The sequence below is a fragment of the Nicotiana attenuata genome, unplaced genomic scaffold (genome assembly GCF_001879085.1).
Source record: "Nicotiana attenuata strain UT unplaced genomic scaffold, NIATTr2, whole genome shotgun sequence".
Taxonomy (NCBI): Eukaryota; Viridiplantae; Streptophyta; class Magnoliopsida; order Solanales; family Solanaceae; genus Nicotiana; species Nicotiana attenuata.
In genome coordinates, this window is record NW_017670562.1 from 11,076 (window position 1) to 31,801 (window position 20,726).

The 20,726-nt window shown below is 38.4% G+C and overlaps 1 protein-coding gene across 3 annotated transcripts; it reads right to left on the minus strand.

Moving 5' to 3' along the window:
* Positions 1-627: 627 nt before the first annotated feature.
* Positions 628-5,952, minus strand: LOC109240995 (WEB family protein At3g02930, chloroplastic-like). 3 transcript variants are annotated; one of them, XM_019407700.1, is made up of 4 exons: positions 5,500-5,952; positions 5,083-5,205; positions 3,563-3,800; positions 628-3,223 (listed from the first exon to the last, which is right to left on the minus strand). In XM_019407700.1, the coding sequence occupies exons 1-4, from the start codon at positions 5,514-5,516 to the stop codon at positions 935-937; spliced, it is 2,667 nt and encodes an 888-aa protein (XP_019263245.1). In that variant the 5' UTR covers positions 5,517-5,952; the 3' UTR covers positions 628-934. The 3 variants fall into 3 exon arrangements, with proteins under 3 accessions (XP_019263245.1, XP_019263246.1, XP_019263247.1); XM_019407701.1 differs by having other exon boundaries at positions 3,563-3,794; positions 5,500-5,951; XM_019407702.1 differs by having other exon boundaries at positions 3,593-3,800; positions 5,500-5,951.
* Positions 5,953-20,726: the final 14,774 nt, after the last annotated feature.

Here is a 20,726-nt window from a genome sequence, read left to right on the forward strand (position 1 = left end):
CACTGTGTAATTATACATAGAATTCTTTTCATACTTTAGTACATTGAATTTATATGAAATAACATAATTAATGAGGATTTATATAGCCGGCCCTAATTTGTTTCTAACCCGAAGATCAACTATTATTGCTACTTGTTATACGATCAACCAAACATTATACGTATTGGTTTTCTTGAGGGATCATATGTTAGAATTCTTATGCTAATACAACCAACCAAACAGCCCCTAACTGCAAATTTAATTTTGCCCTATTAAATCAGCTTATTACATCCTCAAATTTCAACTTGTTATTTGACTAGTCACAGACTTAAACGTCAAAATTAAAATTAACTCTAGCATCACAAGAGGGAAGTTGAATAAAAAATTTCTCTAAGCTTGTCCTGTTAATGATGCATTTCAAAGTTGTGAGAGAAATCGTTGAGAAAAGTATTTACTGATATAATACTTTGCTTATTTGCAAACCCAAGAGAAATTCAGTTGACAATCATCTTTCAAGTTAGCAGATTCAAGTGTTGAACACAAATAATAATTTAACAATAGTAGTATAACTAATTAGATGTTCCATAAAAATAAAAACAAAAACTAAGGGTCCATTTCTAGATGAAACCAAACTAAAGTATACTTGAATATGCATTTCTTCTTTCACGTAAATTAGAAACCAAAGGTACAGAGAAAGAACAAAGCTGGAAAAGAATGATATCAAATGTGAAGGATACTCCTAAATTGAAAATAAAATTCAGAAACACAACTCTCCAAATAATAAGAACAAAAAAGTAAAGATGATAGAGAAAGTCCTTTGTTCTTATTTGAAATATGAACAAATAAGAAAACAGAAGCTAAAAAATTTAAGCAAACATATTGCAGTCTAAATGTTTACTCTTTACTAATATACCTCTCTGCATCGTCAGGCACAAAGCAGCTGATAATTTAGCTGTTACTTCTGGCTGCTGCTGCTTTTCTTCTTGAGTAGGCTTCCAAATTTATGAAACAAAGGTTTCTTCTTCTTCTTCTTCTGACATTGCTGCTTAGTAGGAGATGTGCCACCATTCTCATGGTTTTCCTTTGAAGATAACCTGTTTATCTGGTCACAGCTCTCTCCACCATTATTAGCCTTTAATTCTGATTCTTGAGACAAGTCTTTGTCCCCAATCTTGTAGCTTTCCGACATTTTACACTCACTTTCTGCTACATTATCATTTTTCTTTTCTTTGCTCACAAGCCCATTTGAATTCTGTACTACTATAGAGGCCTTAAGAGATTCATCATGTGAGGTGGTGTTGATATCTTCAGGTTTTTCTTCAACATGTTGCTCAGATTGGTAAGGTGGAAGTTCCATCTTAGCCTTCTCTACTCTTCCCCCTCCATTTTGTTCAGAGAATGTCACTACTCTTGGGAGCATGTCGTAGTCTTTTTCGCTATCAGAAAGCTCTCCACTTGCTTCAGGTTGCATTTTTGCTAATGATCCTTCAAGCAACACGGACAAATCCTCAACTTTCTTCAAAGATGCAGCTTCTCTACTTCGAAGCTCCTCATTTTCGCGAACAATATTCTGCATTTCATCTTCTTTGTCCATTAAACATTCCTTCAACCTCATGCTCTCATCCTGTGCTTCGCCAAGAACCTCCTTTAAATAGGTTACCTCAGATTCAGCTTCCTTTAGGGAATTCTTCAAATGAGCTTCTTCATCTTTTTTGGCAGAAGCTTCTTCCTCAGCATCTTTTAGCAGATTTACTAGTCGGCTTATTTCTTTTTCCATTGAAGAATTTTCTTCTTCGGTTTTCTTCATGCAACTCATCAAATGAAGCTCCTTTTCCTCCCACTCAGCCTTCAATTTCAGGTGCTCATCCTTAGATTGTTCAATCGAAATGGTGAGAAAATCAAATTTCTCTTTTGCTTCGTCAAGCATGCCTTCATACTTCTCCTCTGTTGCTTTCAGTACCAACCTCAAATCTTCAAGTTGTGTTTCACAATGTTGATGTTCAGCTTGGCTAGACAACAGCCTTTCTTTGGCTTCTCTTGCCTCTGAAGAAACCTCATGCAAAGCTGACACCATACTTACCATTGCCTTCTTACTTTTTTCATCCTCCTCCTTGGAGCTTTCCAAATCGTTTATAAGTCTGCTTTTTTCTTCTAATAGGATTTGAACACTGGCTGCTGCTTTTTTCTCATTCTCCATAGCCTGAATCTTCTCCTCCTTCACTATTTCAAGATCAGATATAAGAGAATCAACCTTCTTCCTCATCTCAGAAGCCTCTTCCTTGGCCATTTGAGCACGATGTTCTGATTCCTCAAGATCGCCTTTCTGCCTTGCCATTGACATCTCCGCTATGCCCAAATTCTCCTTGAGACACGCAATTTCAGATTCCGCATCATTCAATGAATCTTTGCTTGCTTCCAGTTGTTTCATGACCGACTCCAGAGTTACTGATGCAGATCTCTCCAAATGACGCGCTTCTTCAGCCTGAACCTCTAAATCTTCAACTTTCTTCTTCCACTCCTCTATCAGATTGTGTGTGTAAGATTCAGCCATCTTAGCAGCCTCTAAATCGACATTAAGTTGCTTCAGCATAGCTTCTTTTTCCACCACTTTAGCTTCATAAGTTTTTGCTTTCTCTAGTTCTTCTTTCAGCATCTCCACCTCATGTTTGAGATTTTCCACCAGCTTATTCTTCTCGCGAATCTCTGTTTCATTCCAGGAGTTCCCGGAATCAAGTAAAGATCTCATTCTCACTAACTCGGTGGATAGGATTTCCACCTTCTCTGCATGCATATCAGCAATATTTGTGGCATCCTCAGCACTGCTAAGCGCCTGATTTTTGACATCACAAGCCATGGCCAATTCACGCTTTGCCCGTTGAAGTTCCTGTGTGGCAGAGAGGAGAGCAGCCACATCCACAGCATGTTGGTTCCTAATAGCTTCGATCTCCTTCTGCCATTCCTCTTCTTTCTTTTGAGCAGCTTCAATCCCAACCTGTTCCATCTCAACAGCACGAAATGTCTCAACTTCAGAGTTCTCTTCAGCTTGCTTTCGAGCTACCAAAGCTTCTCTCAGCTTCTCATTAGATTCCTCAGCGAATTTCTGAGCTTCCTTCATTTCTTCAAGAACTTGGACTTTTTCCTTTTCAACCAAAGCCAACTTCTCCTTGGCCTTCTTAAGATCTTCTTGAGCAACATTTAATTCAGCTTGCAGTTCTGATGGTTTCAGTATCCGTTTAGGCTTTTTCTGATAATAATCAAAGTCAAACAGTAATCCAAATCAGAATGCATAAGTTCCAGAAGATAAAAGTTTCATCGAGACACAAAAACCATTTCAAATTTCGTAGATAACATTCTTTATTACGACGAAGACTAGCTTTGCTGCAGGAATCACTGTTGGAAAACTATCTAATCACAATAACAAGTCCATATTGTAATCCAACAGAATATCAGAATCTGTGCCTTAGTAGAAATATGTCACAACATGGCCAAGGCAACGCACCTCAAGTCACATCTCCTCAGTTTCATTATAAAAGAAAAGGGCTGGACAAACAAGTAATGAAATGCAGTTAATAGAAGTACATACATAGTATATAGTGGAGTTTGTGAAACTCACATCAGGTAGTGCACTGAGCTTAGAGGACTGCCGTTCCACAGCAAGCTTAGAAATAGCAGATCTAGCAGAGTTATCCACAGACCGACATGAATTTTGCAAGGAAGAGAGTGAATGAGCATCAGATTTAGCTAATCCCCTGCTCACTCTACTGATCCGAGGAGTTGATGGTGTTGAATTACTAGGAGTTCCATTTGGAGTTGATCTGGTGCTAGTTCAAATATGCAACAATTAGGTAAACCAGATACTCGAAGCAATTCAAAAAACGCAAGATCACAATATCAACCCGCCACCCTCCTCCAAGCATCCAGTTATTGAAATGCAAACAAATTTAGATGGATCCAAGCCAAAGTTGGAAACTTTCTGTCAAAATACACCATCCGAGCTATCTCTTTCTCCTTTTTCTTTTCTTCTTTTTACTTTTTGGAAGCATTAGCAAGAAAGAAGCGGATGCACCAGAAATTAGGCCAAGTTGAGTGCAACTTTAGATCCTTAGATCAAACCAGATACCACAACAATCTCACGAAATATGATCCAGCACGCAAGAAGGCAATCAAGCATATCAAGGCACTACTCAAGTACAAGGTGCATAATACGGACAAGGGAATCAGAAAGGAAGCTATTTTCTGGAAAGAGGGCAGGTTACATTCCTAGGGTACCTCTTCCTCTAGTGTAAGACGATTCATTAGACATTTGTATTATTAGTGGCAGTTCCATAGAGTCTCAGTTTTCAGCGCATTGGGATGCTTGGAAGGCCGTCATTTCATGACATTGGGTACTTACTGGCAGACCTAATGGGAGGGAGAAATGTTTCTTGTGAAGTTGGACGTATGAAATTTTCTCAAAAGAGAAATGCAGGCTCATGCGCCAAATTTAGAGGCGAATTCAGGATTTTAAGTCTTTCTATAGAGTACTAGTTTGTGGTAACGTAATATAAATAAATATAAAGTACACTTACGAAGAAGATAAGGGAATATATTATACATGTAGTATAATTTTTCTGTGAAGGGGAGTCCCCATGGCAAAAGGTGGCTTCGCCTCTGGTTACATATACTTCAAAAGCAGTTAAAAATGCAGAACAACCCACAGTTTAGGATCAAAGATCAAGAACCCATGTCACATCCATTAGAACTTACTTGGATTAGGTGGAAATATTGGTAGTTGAAGGCGGAATTTTCCAGGACACGAGAAAGAAGTACTACCAATTACAACTTAAACAAGAATGCTACTTTATCAACAAAAGGAAACAAAAAGCTTATAATACAATATCAAGATATCACAATATTGGTACTATTAGCAGTAGTAGAATAACATTAGATGGTTAGAACGGATTGAATTAAGGGATGAATTTACAGAGAAAATCATTTGGGTTGGTGATCTTCTGCCTCCAGAGTGGGCATACTAAAGCAATTAGCACTTCCTCTATAGCTTTCTAATTGCAAGGAGGAATTTACATTTGAGTTTTCACTTAAATAATAAGTAGAGGAAAGTACCTATTACGTGAATTATGAAAAGGAGAGGGTGAATGAGCATCAGATTTAGCTATTCCCCTGCTCACTCTACTCATCCGAGGAGTTGATGGTGTTGAATTGCTCGGAGTTCCATTTGGAGTTGATCTGTAGCAAGTTCAAATATGCAACAATTAGCTAAACCAGATACTCGAAGCTATTCAAAAATGCAAGATCACAATATCAATGCAAAGAAATTTACAAGGATCCAAGCCCAAGTTGGAAACCTTTTATCAAAATACAGTTAGCCAATCTATCTTCTTTATTTTTGAGTGCAATTTTTAGATGATCCAGAATGCAAGAAGGCATTAAAGCACGAAATCACGGACAAGGCAATTTAAAAAGCAGTTACACGATTTAAGATCAACAAAAATAACCCATATCAGATTCATGTGAACTTACTTGGATTTGGCAGACATGTTGGCTGATTTTTCCAGCAGATAAAGAAACAAGAATGCTACTTTATCTAAAGAGAACACACGCTGCTAAATTGCTGAAATTGTCCTCGTGGCTTGTAAGATATCACAGCAGCAGTAGTAGACACATGGGTACAACTGATGAAATATTTACAGAGAAAATCATCTGGGTTGGTCATCTTCTTTCTCCAGAGTTCTATATCAGTTAGCAGCTTTTGAATCGCAAGGAGGAATTTACAAGGCTATCCATGCTGCTGAATGAGAGAAAAGAGGTGTTTTGCTTTGGCAGCAGGGGTAGTAGTGTCAAAATAAGACCTTGTGAATCCATCTATAATCTATCTGCTTTTTTCCAGCTGAATAAAGATGGAGAATGGGTCAGGCAGGTTTGCTGTTGTTTTCAGACATCTATTTCTATATTATGCTTACTTTTCTTTTACAGAAAGCTAAGGCAAACATAGTCTTACAGATCGTTAACCAACTTAATTTATTAATTGATCATCACCTCTCTCTATCTTCATGATTATTAATTCTTAACTCTGGACTCTTTTTAGTTTAAACTCATGTAAATGTGTTAATACGATGGGACAGTAATCCTTCATGTCCCTACAGCAAAGCAGATAAAAGTCAGGAAGATTAGAAGCTTCATGTTTACGTTTCATACATTTTCGCCTAAAAAATAGTTTTAAGGATAATTGAGATTTTTTTTTTCTACATAAGAATTGAGATTGATAACCAGAAAAATAAGGTAAATAAACTGTTACTATATAGTATTTAAGTTAATTTAAAACTTATTTACTCTAAATATTGAAGTTTTAACTTAATTACAAGTTGATATACAATTTATCAACTATATACAAAATAATGTATTAAAATCGAATTTTCCCTATTGTCTCTTCTCTTCTTCCTCACCCAAACTCAAACAATCAAACATCTTCAAACTTTGTCAGTCAGCATCCATTCAATCATTTCCTCCCCAAATCAGTGGCATAGATCACCTAATGCACAATTGCATTACTCTCACTACAAGAAAGTAGGCCTACAATGACACTTAATTAATGACATGTATAATAAGTGTCGTAAAATTAATGACATTTTAGTAAAAATGTCAATACTATTAATGCAATATCGAAATATTAGTCATTATTTTGTGACGTTTAAAAACAAATGAAGGAAATTTTAACTATAAAATTTTACTAATTGAAAGTAAAAAAATTTAAGAGCCCCCTAGCGTTCTCCTTTCAGAAAGAAAAAAAATTCTAGGTTCTTCTCTGAGAAACCCTAGCAATTTCTCCCCTTTCCCCAACCCCCAAGACACTGTATATGATACTTGTGCAGCAAGACGCAAGCTTTGCATAATTTTTCGCGAAATTCTCAAGCATTTAACTGTTGTAGCAGCAAGACGCAAGCTTTGCACCAGCCTACAGGGAATTTGCTTTTGGACTTGATTCATGTAATTTTCAGCACTCCGATCTATTTATCAAGAGTTCTCTTTTAAAGTTTTATATTTGCTACTAATGATTATTCATGTTCATGGTGTTGGAAGGTAAGTAATGGAGTACGTCAATTGGTTGCCTCTACTGCATAAAGAAGTTGTACTGTTAGTAATATTCACTATATGAAAATGTGAACGTTTGTAAACTAAGAGGTTTACTACTAATTTTAACTTCTTTCTAATTAATTTGTTGTGCATTTATAAAAATACAGGCTGCAACATCAATCATTTCTTATCCCATTCAAGAAGCTAGCAATAGACAAATACATAATTGAATGGGAGAGAAAGCTACTGAAGGAAGTGCATAAAGAGTGGCAGATGAATTGAAGAAGTGAAGAATTCCATTGTTGTTCAAAATTAGTTAGATTTTGCTTGAATATTGAAAATAAAATTATCATGACATTATTTTATTGTAAAGACTACAGATTTTATACTTGAAATTAGTATATAGAGAGCTTTTGTTTTCATTACATATGATTCCAGTTTATGTTTTTTATAGGATGCGTTAAAAATAGTCTAAAGAATTTAACAATGTTTGCGCAAATGTCGATAATAATTAAAAAAAAATTGACACTTTCAAATATGACGCAAACAATAATCTAAAAACTACAATGCTGACATTTGATAAATAGTCTCAAACAAATGTCACTATTTGTTTGCCGACTTTACTCTATATGTTGGAAATTTCAAAGTGACATTTTCACAAATGTTAGTGAATAAATGTCGTAAATCTTTTACCGATATTTAATTAAATGTCGTAAATCTTTTACCGCCATTTACTTAAATGTCGAAAAATTACCGACATTGAAATTTTCGACATTTACGCTAAATGTAAAATAAATGTCGGTTAATGATTTTGTGACATTCATCCAACTTAATGCGACATTTATAAAATGTATGTCTACTTTCTTGTAGTGTTTATAGGGTAAAATCGGTTCACATTAAATACTCGAATAACAGGATGACATGTGGAACAGGGGAAGAGCAGAAGACGAAGCAAATGGAAGTCAAGACCGAAGGCAACAACTTCGATTAACATCGGGTAGACCCCGATGGGAACATTACCAACGGGGCAAACAAATATTTGCCACCAGATGGCATTCAATGAAGAATACTCCTTAGTATTAAATACACATCCGTTACAGAGAATTTTGATATTCATAGCCTGCCGTTGCATATTCATCAATGGCCATCATTATTGTCATTTAAGAGGGGCTTGATTCTAGGACCTTGTTCCCTAGGTTTAGCCGATAAATAGTGACGTCAATAGAATGTAAGACATGAAATTTCGGGGAAGCTTATGCTACACATTATTCCAAGCTAAATAATACTTTATTTTCTGTCTGTCAATATTCTTATTGCTGCCTTCGGAAGCCTTATTCCCGGAACCAAGTTGTCTGCTATATTATCTTGATTTCAACGTTAATTCTTGCATTTTATTTAATTTTTATTTATTTTTGGGATCAAATTGATTCGCTTGTTTATAAATTCAAATGTATCATTTTACGGGTAAACAGTTTAGTGCCCACCGTGGGGCCTAGACAGTCGCGCGATTGAGTTGATCCTTACATCTATTCCTAATCTGTTTGATTCATTGTTTCTTAGCAAAAATCATAAAAAGATGGCAGATAATGATGTCAACATCGCACACAACGTTGAGGCGCAGGAAAATCCGCCTCAACACGAGGATTCGATCACTGATACTCGCAATGAGGAGGACGTAGTCACGTCGGTTCATAGCGGGCGGTATCTCCGACACGTACGTGAGGCGACTCCTGGTGGCGCTAAAGACGAGCACGTTACAGAAATGGTAAGGATCTTGAGAGAACAACAAAAAGCTATCATGGGCCATCTCTCACGGCAAGACCAGGCCATGACATAAATGAGGCAAGTGCTGTAGGGTGCTTCCAACAATGCGAATGGAAGAGGTCCAGTTCCTTCCGGTGCTCCCGCAAATCAAATAACGCAAAGGGTTGATAACAACGCCCCAAGGGGTGAGGTCGACTTCAACGAGGCCAGGGGGATTTAGTAACAATAACGGTAATAATCCTTTCAAAACCAAGATCATGCGGTTTATGAGAGAAATAAACGCTCGAATGGATCAAATTTCGGGCGTGCCACCAGTGTTAGAGGGCCCGGACTCAAAGAAATACACTCAGTTGCCGTTCAAACCGAGCGCAATACCAGAGTTAATTTCGTAGCGTTTCAAAATGTCATATGTATCAAAATATGATGGGACCTCGGATCCTCAGAAGCACATCACCACCTATACAACGGCGGTGAAAGAAAATGATTTAGCTCCACACGAGATTGAGTCGGTCCTGCTGAAGAAGTTCGGAGAAATCCTCACGAAGGGAGCCCTGACATGGTATTTACTTTTACCGAAACTCTCAATAGATTCTTTTGAGATGCTCGCAGATTCTTTCATCAAGGCCCATGTTGGGTCCAGGAAGATACAGGCCCGGAAGGCCGACATATTTAGAATTTCGCAAGTAGAGTCAAAATTGTTGCGTGAGTTCGTGACCAGATTTCAGAAAGAAAGGACGTTGCTATCGGCCGTGCGGGATGAATGGGCAGCTGAGGCATTTACTAAGGGGCTGAACCCTAGGAGCTCTGACGCCTCCCATAAACTGAAAGAATAAGCCTACTCGTGTTCCAGGCGACTACATGGGCAGATGTCCATAAATATTACGAGTCAAAGATAAGAATAAATAATTATCAGCTCGGGTTCCCGGCATCGACCAAGGGTGGGGATCGAGAAAAAAATAGGGATAGATCGAAGGACGATTTCGATGCAGATCGGCGATCATCGAAGGGCTGGTTTTTGCCCTGCGAAAGAGTCGAAGGATACGGCAGAAGATTCCGGTCAGTGGATAGGTTCGCTCCCGATAGCAGAACTGACCGCGGCAGGTCATTACAATATAAAGGGATACCGAGTTCCCGAGATTCCACCTATCCCAGATTGTCCAAGTACAATTTCAATGTCAGCATAATGGAGCTGGTATAGGCGATGAGGAACATCAAGGGAACACGGTTTCGAGGTGATGAGATCTGATCCCAGCCAGAGGGATCCTAATCTTTGGTGTGAGTATCATGGGACTAACGGCCACCAGACTAGGGACTGCCGACATCTATGCGAGGAGGTGGCGACGTTGCTGAAAAATGTCCATCTCAGAGAGTTCTTAAGCGATCGGGCTAGAATAACTACGGCCTCAACTGAGACAACACAGAGCCCTCGAAGATAGGAGAAGATCCTCCTCGACTAACGATCAACATGATTTTCGGGGGGAATGAGATTAACGATGTACCTTTTCGGCAGCAAAAAAGACAAAGGTATCGGTGACTCATATCAAGAGACTTCGGGAAGTTGTCGAGGATGATATCACCTTCACAGAGGAGGAGACCGATGGACTTCTACTACCGCACAATGATGCCCTGGTAATTTCTCTTAACGTTCTAGATTTTAAAATTAAACATGTTTTGGTGGACCCAGGAAATTCAACCAATATCATTCAATGGAGAGTGCTGGAGCAAGCCAAGTTAACCGGAAGCATCGTTCCGGCCACAAAGATCCTCGCCATCTTCAAATTAGCAAGTGTGACAACCCGAGGGGAGATCTTTCTGCCCAGAATCGCAGAAGGGGTCATGAAAACTACCTTGTTTGAAGTAGTAGATGGCGACATGGGCTATAACATAATTCTTGGCAGACCATGGCTACACGAGATGAAGGTCTTACCATCAACATATCACCAACTTCTAAAATTCCGAACTCCAGAAGGAATCAAAAAAATAAGAGGAGATCAACGACGACAAGGGAGATGAATGCAATCTCAGTTTCTAGCAGTAAAAGGAAATAACATGTGGCATAGCAATTACAGGAACCGACGCCCGCTCTCGAACCAAATGAAGTCGAAAACGAGAGGAGCTGTCAGGTACCATAAAAAACGGACGCAACCAAATCCAACGATAGAAGAACTCGAACAAGTGGCATTGTTCGAAAAATTCTAAAAAGGAAGTTCCACTTGGGGACGGGATTAAACCTCGAGCTCAGGTCAGGATTCATATAATTTCTTAAAACTAACGTTGATTGTTTTACATGGTCGCACACAGATATGACAGGTATCCCACTAGAGGTGGCCGTGCATAAGCTAAGCTTGGAACCCAGCATCCTGCCAGTAAGGCAAAAGAAGCGCCCAATTTTCGAGGTCAGAAACATGTGTGTTAAAGAAGAGGTAACTTGATTGCTCTATATCGGTCAAATATGGGAGGTAAAATATCCCCACTGGCTAGCTAACGTAGTTTTAGTTCCGAAAAAGAATAATAAAATTTTCATGTGCGTAGATTATAAGGATCTGAATAAGGTGTGTCCGAAAGACTCATTTTCATTGCCAAACATTGATCAAATGATTGATGCAACGGCCGGGCACGAGTTGATGAGTTTCCTTTATGCCTATTCTGGGTACAACCAAATCAAAATGAACTCGGAGGATCAGGAAAAAACTTCGTGCATAACGAACTTTGGCACATATTGCTACAATGTGATGCCCTTCGGGCTCCAAAATGCCGGAGCCACATATAAGAGACTCGTGAACAAAATATTCAAAAAACAAATAGGGAAAATAATTGAAGTTTACATAGATGACATGCTGGTTAAGTTTTTGAACACAGTTGACCATTTGAAACACCTTCAAGAGATTGACATCTTAAGGAAATACAACATGAAGCTTAACCCCGAAAAATATGTGTTCGGAGTTAGCTCCGGCAAACTTTTGGGTTTCTTGGTGTCACAGAAGGGGATCGATGTCAATCCTGACAAGATTAAAGCCATCGAGGACATTTCAGACTAGCTGACAAATGTGAAAGAAGTCCAAAGACTAACGGGAAGGTTGTCCGCTCTAAGCAGGTTCATTTCTCGGTCCTTAGCAAAATGCCATCACTTCTTCTCACTTCTAAAGAATACGAACAACTTCGAGTGGACCCCAGAATTCCAACAGGCCCTAAAGGACCTAAAACGGTATCTATGAAGCCCTCCATTACTATCCAAATCAGAGGAAGGTGAACGATTGCTAATTTACTTAGCGGTCTCGGAGGTAGCTGTAAGGTCGTTCTAGTCCGAGAAAATGAAGGTGTGTAATCTCCTATTTATTATGTTATCAAAATTCTAAGAGGAGCAGAAACTCGTTATCCGCACCTCAAAAAATTAGCCTTAGCTCTCGTAGTCGCTGCTCGAAAGCTTAGGCCTTACTTTTAATGCCACCTGATAGCCGTGGTGACAAGTTTTCCCTTGCGGAATGTCCTTTATAAACCTGAATTGTCAGGTCGACTGGCCAAAGGGGCAGTCGAAATGAGTGAATTTGACATCAAATATAAACCTAGGACTACGATCCAATCACAAGTTTTGGCCGATTTCGTGGTCGATTTCAGTCCCGGGTTGTTGCTTTTGGCCACTAAGGAAGCGGTGATAGTGTTGGACACGATTGCTCACCGATGGAGCTACCAACGTGCAAGGGTCCAGGCTCAGGGTAGTTCTAATCACGCCCTCAGGAGAAGTCCTGAGGCAGACCATAAAAATTGTTCCCTTGACTAACAATGAAGCCGAGTATGAGGCTTTGATTGCTGGACTTGAACTGGCTCGGGGACTAGACTCTGAGGTCATCGAAATCAAATGTGATTCCCAAATGGTGGTAAATCAAGTATATGGAATCTTCGACACCAATGAGGAACACATGCAACAATATGTGGTGAAAGTTCAAACACTACTCGCACGATTCAGGGAATGGTCAATTGCTCACATCCCAAGAGAAGAAAATGCAAATGCAAAAGCAAAAGCATTGGCCAATCTGGGCTCGCCCAAAGAAATGAAGGGATCATATTTCGGTACAGTCGTACAGCTTATGCACTCGGTACTGGATGTGGATGGTTATTATGAAGTAAATACGACCAACTTGGTCTAGGAATGGAGAAATGAAATCATCGACTACCTTGAGCATGGCAAGATGCTTGAAGACCCGAAGGCATCCCCAGCACTCCGTACCAAAGCAACCCGTTACAGCTTCTAGGGAGGACAGTTATACAGAATGTCGTTCCACGGCCCGTAGGCCCGATGCTTAGGCGCCTCCGAAGCTAATTACGTGATGAGAGAGGTTCATGAAGGAATTTGTGGAAATCATTCAGGTGCAGACTCATTGGTGTTAAAACTAGTTACGGGAGGATAACTATTGGACCCGGATGGAACAAGACGCTAAAGCATTCTTCCAGAAATGCGACAAGTGTCAACACCATGTGCCGTTAGTGCACCAACCGGCAGAGCTACTGCACTCGGTATTATCCCCATGACCATTCATGAAATGGGGGATGGACATAGTCGGGCCACTGCTACCATCTCCTGGGAAGGTAATATTTCTCTTAATTTTAATTGATTATTTCACAAAGTGGGCCGAAGCAAATCCTTACCAGAAAATCGACGAACACGAAGTGGTCGATTCGTGGGAAAACATAATTTGCCGGTTCGGAATTGATGTACATATATATATATATATATATATATAAGAATCGGATCTTAGAGGGTGTTCCAAATGTTGAAATTTGGTTCTAACCTTATGGATTAGGGTTGGAGGAAGAATCTTCATTCAAGATTGTGTTAATGGACTTATATGGGTTGAAGTGGCACATAATCACTCATGAGGTATGTATGATGCGTTTGTACAGTTAATTGACGGCTTGGATATGACTCGTGGCACGTTCGAAGATAAATGTATGTTTAAGTGGGGGAGAATATAATGACTCGATCGATCATTTTGAGCTCAAACATTCCATTTGGTGGTTTGAGGGCTTGAGTAGCTTCATATAATGCATGATGATATGCGTATATGGTTGGATTTAGGTCTCGAGAGGTTTTGGATTGATTGAAAGAGTGATTCTTAATTTGGAAGCTTTAAGTTGGAAGAGTTAACCAAGATTTGATTTTTGAGTAAATGATCTCAGAATCGGGATTTAATGATTTTAATAGGTCCGTATGGTAATTTTGGGCTTGGGTGTGTGTTCGTATTTGGAGTTTGAGGTTCCTAGAAGGTTTTGCTCTATTTGTCAAAAATTGGCAAGTTGAAGAAATGGAGAGTTCTTAAGTTTGACTGGGAGTAGACTTTTGTGTTATTGGGCTTTGATTGTGGTTTTGAGACCTTGGATTGGTTCACTTAGTTGATTGAAACTTGTGTGCAAAGTTTGGTTGTAATCCGGAATGTCTAAGCGTGATTTGGATGCGTTCGGTAAAGTTTGAAGGTTTGAAAGCTAACAAGAGAATTTTGATCTTTGATTCTAGGTTCTGATGTTATTTCTAGTGCCTCGAGCCTTTGGATACGTTTTTTCAGGTATTTGGACATGTTGGTATGATTAGATAGGGTCTCGGGGGCCTAGGTATGTTTTGGGGTAGTTTCGGACTATTTACCTTTGATTTGCAGATATTGGTTTTCTGGTGTGAGGTCATGCTTCGCGATAGCAGAGCTGAATCTCGCGATCATGGAGAAAGGAGGTTGGCAGGAAAATTTTGCTTAGCACATTTGCTATACGGGTTTTGCGTTCGCATAGTGGTATGGGTAGGAGCATCGCGATCGCGCAGATGCAACTACAAATCGCAATTGTGTGGAGTCAGGAGAGAGGTTGCCTTCACGTTCATGGAGTGTTAGAGCTTGGCTGGGGGGATTTTTTTTTTCACGTTCGTGAAGAGGAGCTCGCATTCACGAAGGTGTGACTGATATGTTTCCGTAAACGTGGGGTTTAGACGGGATCACGGTGAGTGTTTTTGGGCAGCAGAATTTTTGTGCTTCGCGATAGCATAGGTTACTTCTAGACAGACATTATAAATTGTGAATTTTGGGATTTTACCCAATTTTTCGTATTTTGAGCCTTAGACTCGATAGCAGGAGATTTTGAAGAGTAATTTTACTACTACATTAGAGGTAAGAAATTTTACTTGGATATCACTTTATATCTTGATTTGCTATGGATTTTTACACCTAAAACTTTGAGTTTAAAGTAACATTTGTGATTTTTGTCTACAATTTAAGAGGTTATATTTTGGAAATTTGAGGATCGATTTATACTCAATTTTGGAATCTAATTACATACTTGGACTCGTGGGGTATGTGTAGTCGAGATCTACCCCTTGACTTGGGTTTGGACCATGTGGGCTCAGGTTGACTTTGTTGACTTTTAGGGATTTGATTAAAGATTGAAGCTTTATTTGAATTAATTCCTATGCCTTTGTTTGACGTTATTGGTTTATATTTGACTATATTTGAGGCGTTAGGTGCTAGATTTGAATGGAAAGGTTGTTTGTTGTTGATTAAAGCTTGACGGGTGGAGGTAAGTCTCTTGTCTATTCTTATAAGAGGGAATTCTCCACATAGGTGATCTATTTTCTACATGTTACTTGATTTAGGAGTCCCGTATATTGGAGGTGACAGGCGTATATCCGTAGCTAGGTTATGACCATGTATGGTAGAACATGGCTTATGATTATGCCTTATTTGGACTATGTAAATTTGTTTATGACTATGTTTTGATTCATAATTATGGCTTAGAAGCATGCTTAAGATTATGACTCGTGAAATTGGGCATAAATGATTATCTTGTCATATTGAGCTTTCTTATTGAGTCGTAGTCATACATTTTTCTTATTTGATTTGTGATTAATGGTTACATGGTTAATTTATTCACGCTAAAGGTTATAAAAAGAATTATGAAATGCAAAAAAATGCTTGTTGAGCCGTTATGATAAATTGAATTACTTGATTTGTCATAGCCATCTTTTAGCTCTTTGAGCTTTTATTCGCATCGTTATTATTACGTCTAATGCCTCTCGATTATATTATTTTATATACATATGCTTGGTTAGAGAGTTGGATGTTGTGAAAATATTGACGAATTTAGTGCCAAGGATAATGTGAATGGACATTAGTTATCAATTATTGATGATATTATGATTGGAACGAGTTGCACGCTGCAACGATTGACTCATGATCACTATATATAAAATGATTAATCTTGGGCCCTGTAAGAAGAGGTAGTGAGATTGTGGTGCTTGGTTGGACATGTGGCACGTGTCAGGCACTTGGATTTGTGTTGTGAGGTATTGGGAAAGGGATCTTGCGCATGTATATGCACATATCATATATTCATGCAGCTGATTTATATAAATGTTGATAACATGTATCATGTCTTGATGTGAGGATTGAGTATTTGACACCTGCTTTAATTTTCTAATATCTGTGAAGCATGCCTAATTTATGTATGCACTGTGTATCTAGCTTTCATATCTTATTTGATGATATGATGTCTTATCTTGTATATTATTTAAGTGTCGGTGTTGATCCCTCGTCACTACTTCTTCGAGGTTAGACTTGATATGTATTGAGTACCGTGATTTTTACTCATACTATACTTCCTTAAATTTTGTGGAGGTTCTAAGACCAGTATCAGCGGTACCCTTGAGCTAACTAGGAGTATTATTGGAGACTTCGATGTGAGATGTACTTGATCCAATCTGCAGCACATAAGAGTCACCCTTCGCTATTTATCTATTTTTTTGGCATGTATTTCTTTTCTGGACAGATGCATTTGTTCAATTGACTCTAGTTACTTTTATTAGATGCTCGTGATATAGTTATACCGAGTTTTGGGTATTATATAACTGGAAAAGAAGACTCATATTTGTAAAAAATGATGCTGGCGGTGGGATAAAGACCTACTCGTACTGGGTGTAAAATACATACTATGATACTAAGCTCTATTGGAGTCCTACAATAAATACATACAAAAAATTAAAAAAATGAAGTAGAGTCAGTAACGTAAGGTACATTTTTTAGGGGTTGCCGTCAGTTCATCGTTCTAGCTTATGCCCATGTTTTGTGTTAGTCTTTCTTCAATCAGTGTTTCTTTAATCCCTTCGCTCTTCTTCTTCTAGCGTTCTAGTTTATAAAGGGAGGTACAATTGTGTGTCAGTCTGTGCATTCTGCAAATGTTACCTTGTTAATTTAGAACCAGTATATAGTTTGAAGCATTGACGGTATTGGAATTTTCAGATATTTATTTGATTTCAATATTTTCCATTACTTTCTAATTTTAAGTTATTTTAACATTTTAACATGGCTTCTTCACTATTATTTTTCTTTTTTAAACCTGCTTTAAAAAGCTTCTTTTTTTTTAGCCGAAAGTCTATCGAAAACAACTTCTTTGCCTCCAAAAGATAGGGGTAAGGTCTGCGTACACACTATCATCCTCGACCCCACGTGTGAGATTACACTTGATATGTTGTTGTTATTATTGTCTAATTCCAAGCCAAACATGCTGGAGAGATGGTTTCTGCGACGGGGATTAATCTAATTTTTCACTAAAAGCTAAGAAATTTATGTAAAGTATAAATAGCTAAGAAATTTATGTAAAGTGTAAATAGCTTATAGCCTGTTTGGCCAAGCTTCTTTTTGGCCAAAAGTGTTTTTTTTGGCCAAAAGTACTTTTGGCCAAAAATTGAGGTGTTTGGCCAAGCTTTTGGAAGGAAAAAAAGTGCTTTTGAGGAGAAGCAGAAGCAGTTTTAGAGAAGCAGAAAAAAGTAGCTTCTCTCCAAAAGCACTTTTTTGAGAAGCACTTTTGAGAAAAATACACTTAGAACAGTTTTTTAAAGCTTGGCCAAACACTAATTGCTGCTCAGAAGTGTTTTTCAAACTAATTAGCCAAACACAAACTGCTTCTCACCAAAAGTACTTTTGAGAAAAGCATTTTTGAAAAAAAGCACTTCTCAAAATAAGTTGATTTTTCCAGCTTGGCCAAACGGGCTATTAGTCCCCTTATCTCGCCGTGTGTGCTTCAAAGTGAAATAATTTCTCTTACTAGCAACACGCGCATAAAATCATCTTATCTCGCCACATGCACATCAATATTACCACCCTTATGCCATCGCATGCGCATCTCATCACAATACAATAATCAACTCGTACCATACGTGCCCATTTGCCACAACATTGCCAAAACAACAATACCAATATCGCAACAATGCTTAGCCCACGGTTCAACAACAATGTATACAAGAGTTTCAACAACAATAATGAAACGGAAGAATAAACTCAACAATGAATTATATTCCATGTAATAACAACTTCAATTAAATGCATATAAGTAACCAAAGAGTCTAAACCGGTCAATTTTTACATATAAGCTCGTGTACACGCTTGTCACCTCATGTACACATCTTCCACATAATTCAAATAGTGCAATCAAATCGAATCCTACGGGTTAGTTTTCCCACACAAAGTTAGGCAAGATACTTATCTTAATTAGGCCGGATCAACGCTCAAAGAGCTTTTCCTTTAAAATTTGCCTCCGCACGGCTCAAATCTAACAAAAAATGACTTAATATCATCAAACAATGCAAGAGAAAATCAATTCTGACAACTAAAGTTGAGATCTTTACACAATTTTCCAAAAGTCAACCTCGGGCCAGCCCGATCAAAACCCGAGTCTAAGGGTAGATCTCGACTACCATAACCCCACGAGTCTATATATGTGTTTTATTTTCAAATCCGAGTCCAATTCTACTTTCAAATCTCAATTTTTTATTTTTCAAAACATAGTCAAAATCCCCCAAAAATTCTCTTAGATTCTCATGATTTAGATGTTAAATCTCATAAACAATCATGTAATATAATTGAAATTAAATCAAAATCCACTTACTCAATAGTTGTGTAAGAAAGTCCCTCCTTAAAATTGCCTTCTACCGAGTCTAGGGTTCTAAAATGTGATAAATGAAGCCAAGTCCCAAAATCTCATTACTTTGTTCAGCTGCAGAAGTCGCAAATGAGACCTTGCGAAGCCTCGCAAATGGGAAAAACACATCCCAAATGCGGAGCCTGACAACTCAGGGAAATGTCGCAAATGCGAGGTCAGCCCCCTTTCGCTAATGCGGCCAAATGGTCGCAAATGTCAGATGCCCAGCCAAAAGCCAACCTTCCCAATTGTGATCAAGGTGTCGCAATTGCGATACCTGAGACCCCTTTCCAACATCGCAATTGTGATGCTAGTGCTCGCAAGTGCAACAACTGCAGCACCAGCAACCTAGAACAAGTTCAATCCAATCTGAAACACGAAAACTCACCCGAGCCCTCGGGGCTCTACACAAAAAACTACGCAAGTCTAAAAATATCATATGAACTCGCTCGCACGATCAAAATACTAAAATAATATCCGAAACCACAAATTGGGCACTAAAACACATAAAATTTCACAATGAACTCAAGAATCGGTAAAAACACAGCCAAACGTCCGATTCGTATCAAACTGTCAAATTTTGCAGACAAGTTCCAAATAACAAAATGGACCTATTTCAAGTCCCGATGCCAAAATCCAAACCCAGTAGCCATAAAGTCAACCTACGGTCAAACTTAGGATGTTTCTAAACCTTCAAATTATCAACTTTCGGAAAAACAAGCCAAATCAACCTAGGAACCTTCGGATTCAATTTGGGGCGTATGACTAAGTCCAAAATCACAATACAAACCTATTGAAACCATCAAAATACCGTTCTGGGTCATTTCAACAAAAGTCAACCTTGATCAACAGGAAAACGGGGCTCAAATACACAAAACAATCGGTCGGGTCGTTACATTTGTCTCAAAGAGATACCTTTCGAGTCTACTGTCTTCTTACCAAATACAAGGTGAAACTGTCCTCGCGGGTAATCAATTTCATGATTGAGAGTTCTGATGATCCTTTAAGTCTCCCTTATGGCATAGTAATCACACATCTTCTTGAAGCACACAATATATCCCTCTCAAACTTTCCATGTCTCACCATCTCTAAGTGTTATAACTTTAGAGCCTTTGGTAGTATGCGCTATGTTGTTGTCAACGGGTTCTTGGTAAAGAAACAGTAATGTGAACCTAAGCCTGCCCCGTCCAGTTCCAAAGTCAATCTCTGTCCCGCTCAGCCTAGTGTGCCTGACTCAAATCTCTTGGAAAAGTTGTCTAGTCCACCACTTATACCGCCGTTGGCAAAATCCATGACATTTCAAAGGAAATAGGGTCTAACGTGTCCAGTGTTCGTGTCAAGCTTCAGACGATTGCAGAGGATGCTGGGAGAGCTTTCAAAGAGGTCCACGATCGAATTGAAAATGGATTTTAAAATTCGAAAAAGTGCTTTGAACCAGTTTTTCACTTAAAATCTATAACTTGGGAACTTTTAGATTTTAAAAATTTACCCAATTTTTGATATTTGTAAAAGGACCTCGTCTACCCACTAGAATTAAATACCTAGCTAACCATTAAATACCTACTTTCCCTATTATTGCATATAGTTGAGAGGAACTATAACTAAGTTAAAATAATAAGAAGATCAAGGTAATAAGATGAAGAAACATCCACCACCAGAATCTTATATTATGATTATCAAGTTTTTTTCATTTTCGGAAAAAATCAATTTTATCGACTTTCACTATCTTTTCTACTACAAAAAATATACGAGAGCGGTTAAGCATTAATCAGGTTTAATTGTTTGTTTTAGGTTGGATAATCAAGTTGGGGTGAATTTGATAGTCTTTACAAATTGTGGTGTGTAAATCATGTTTCCATGATTTTGAAAAAAAAAATACATCCAAATACATTGCAATAGTTATAACCAAACACAACTGCATGTTCAAATCAAAATTTAGTGAAATTCCAACAACAACAACAACA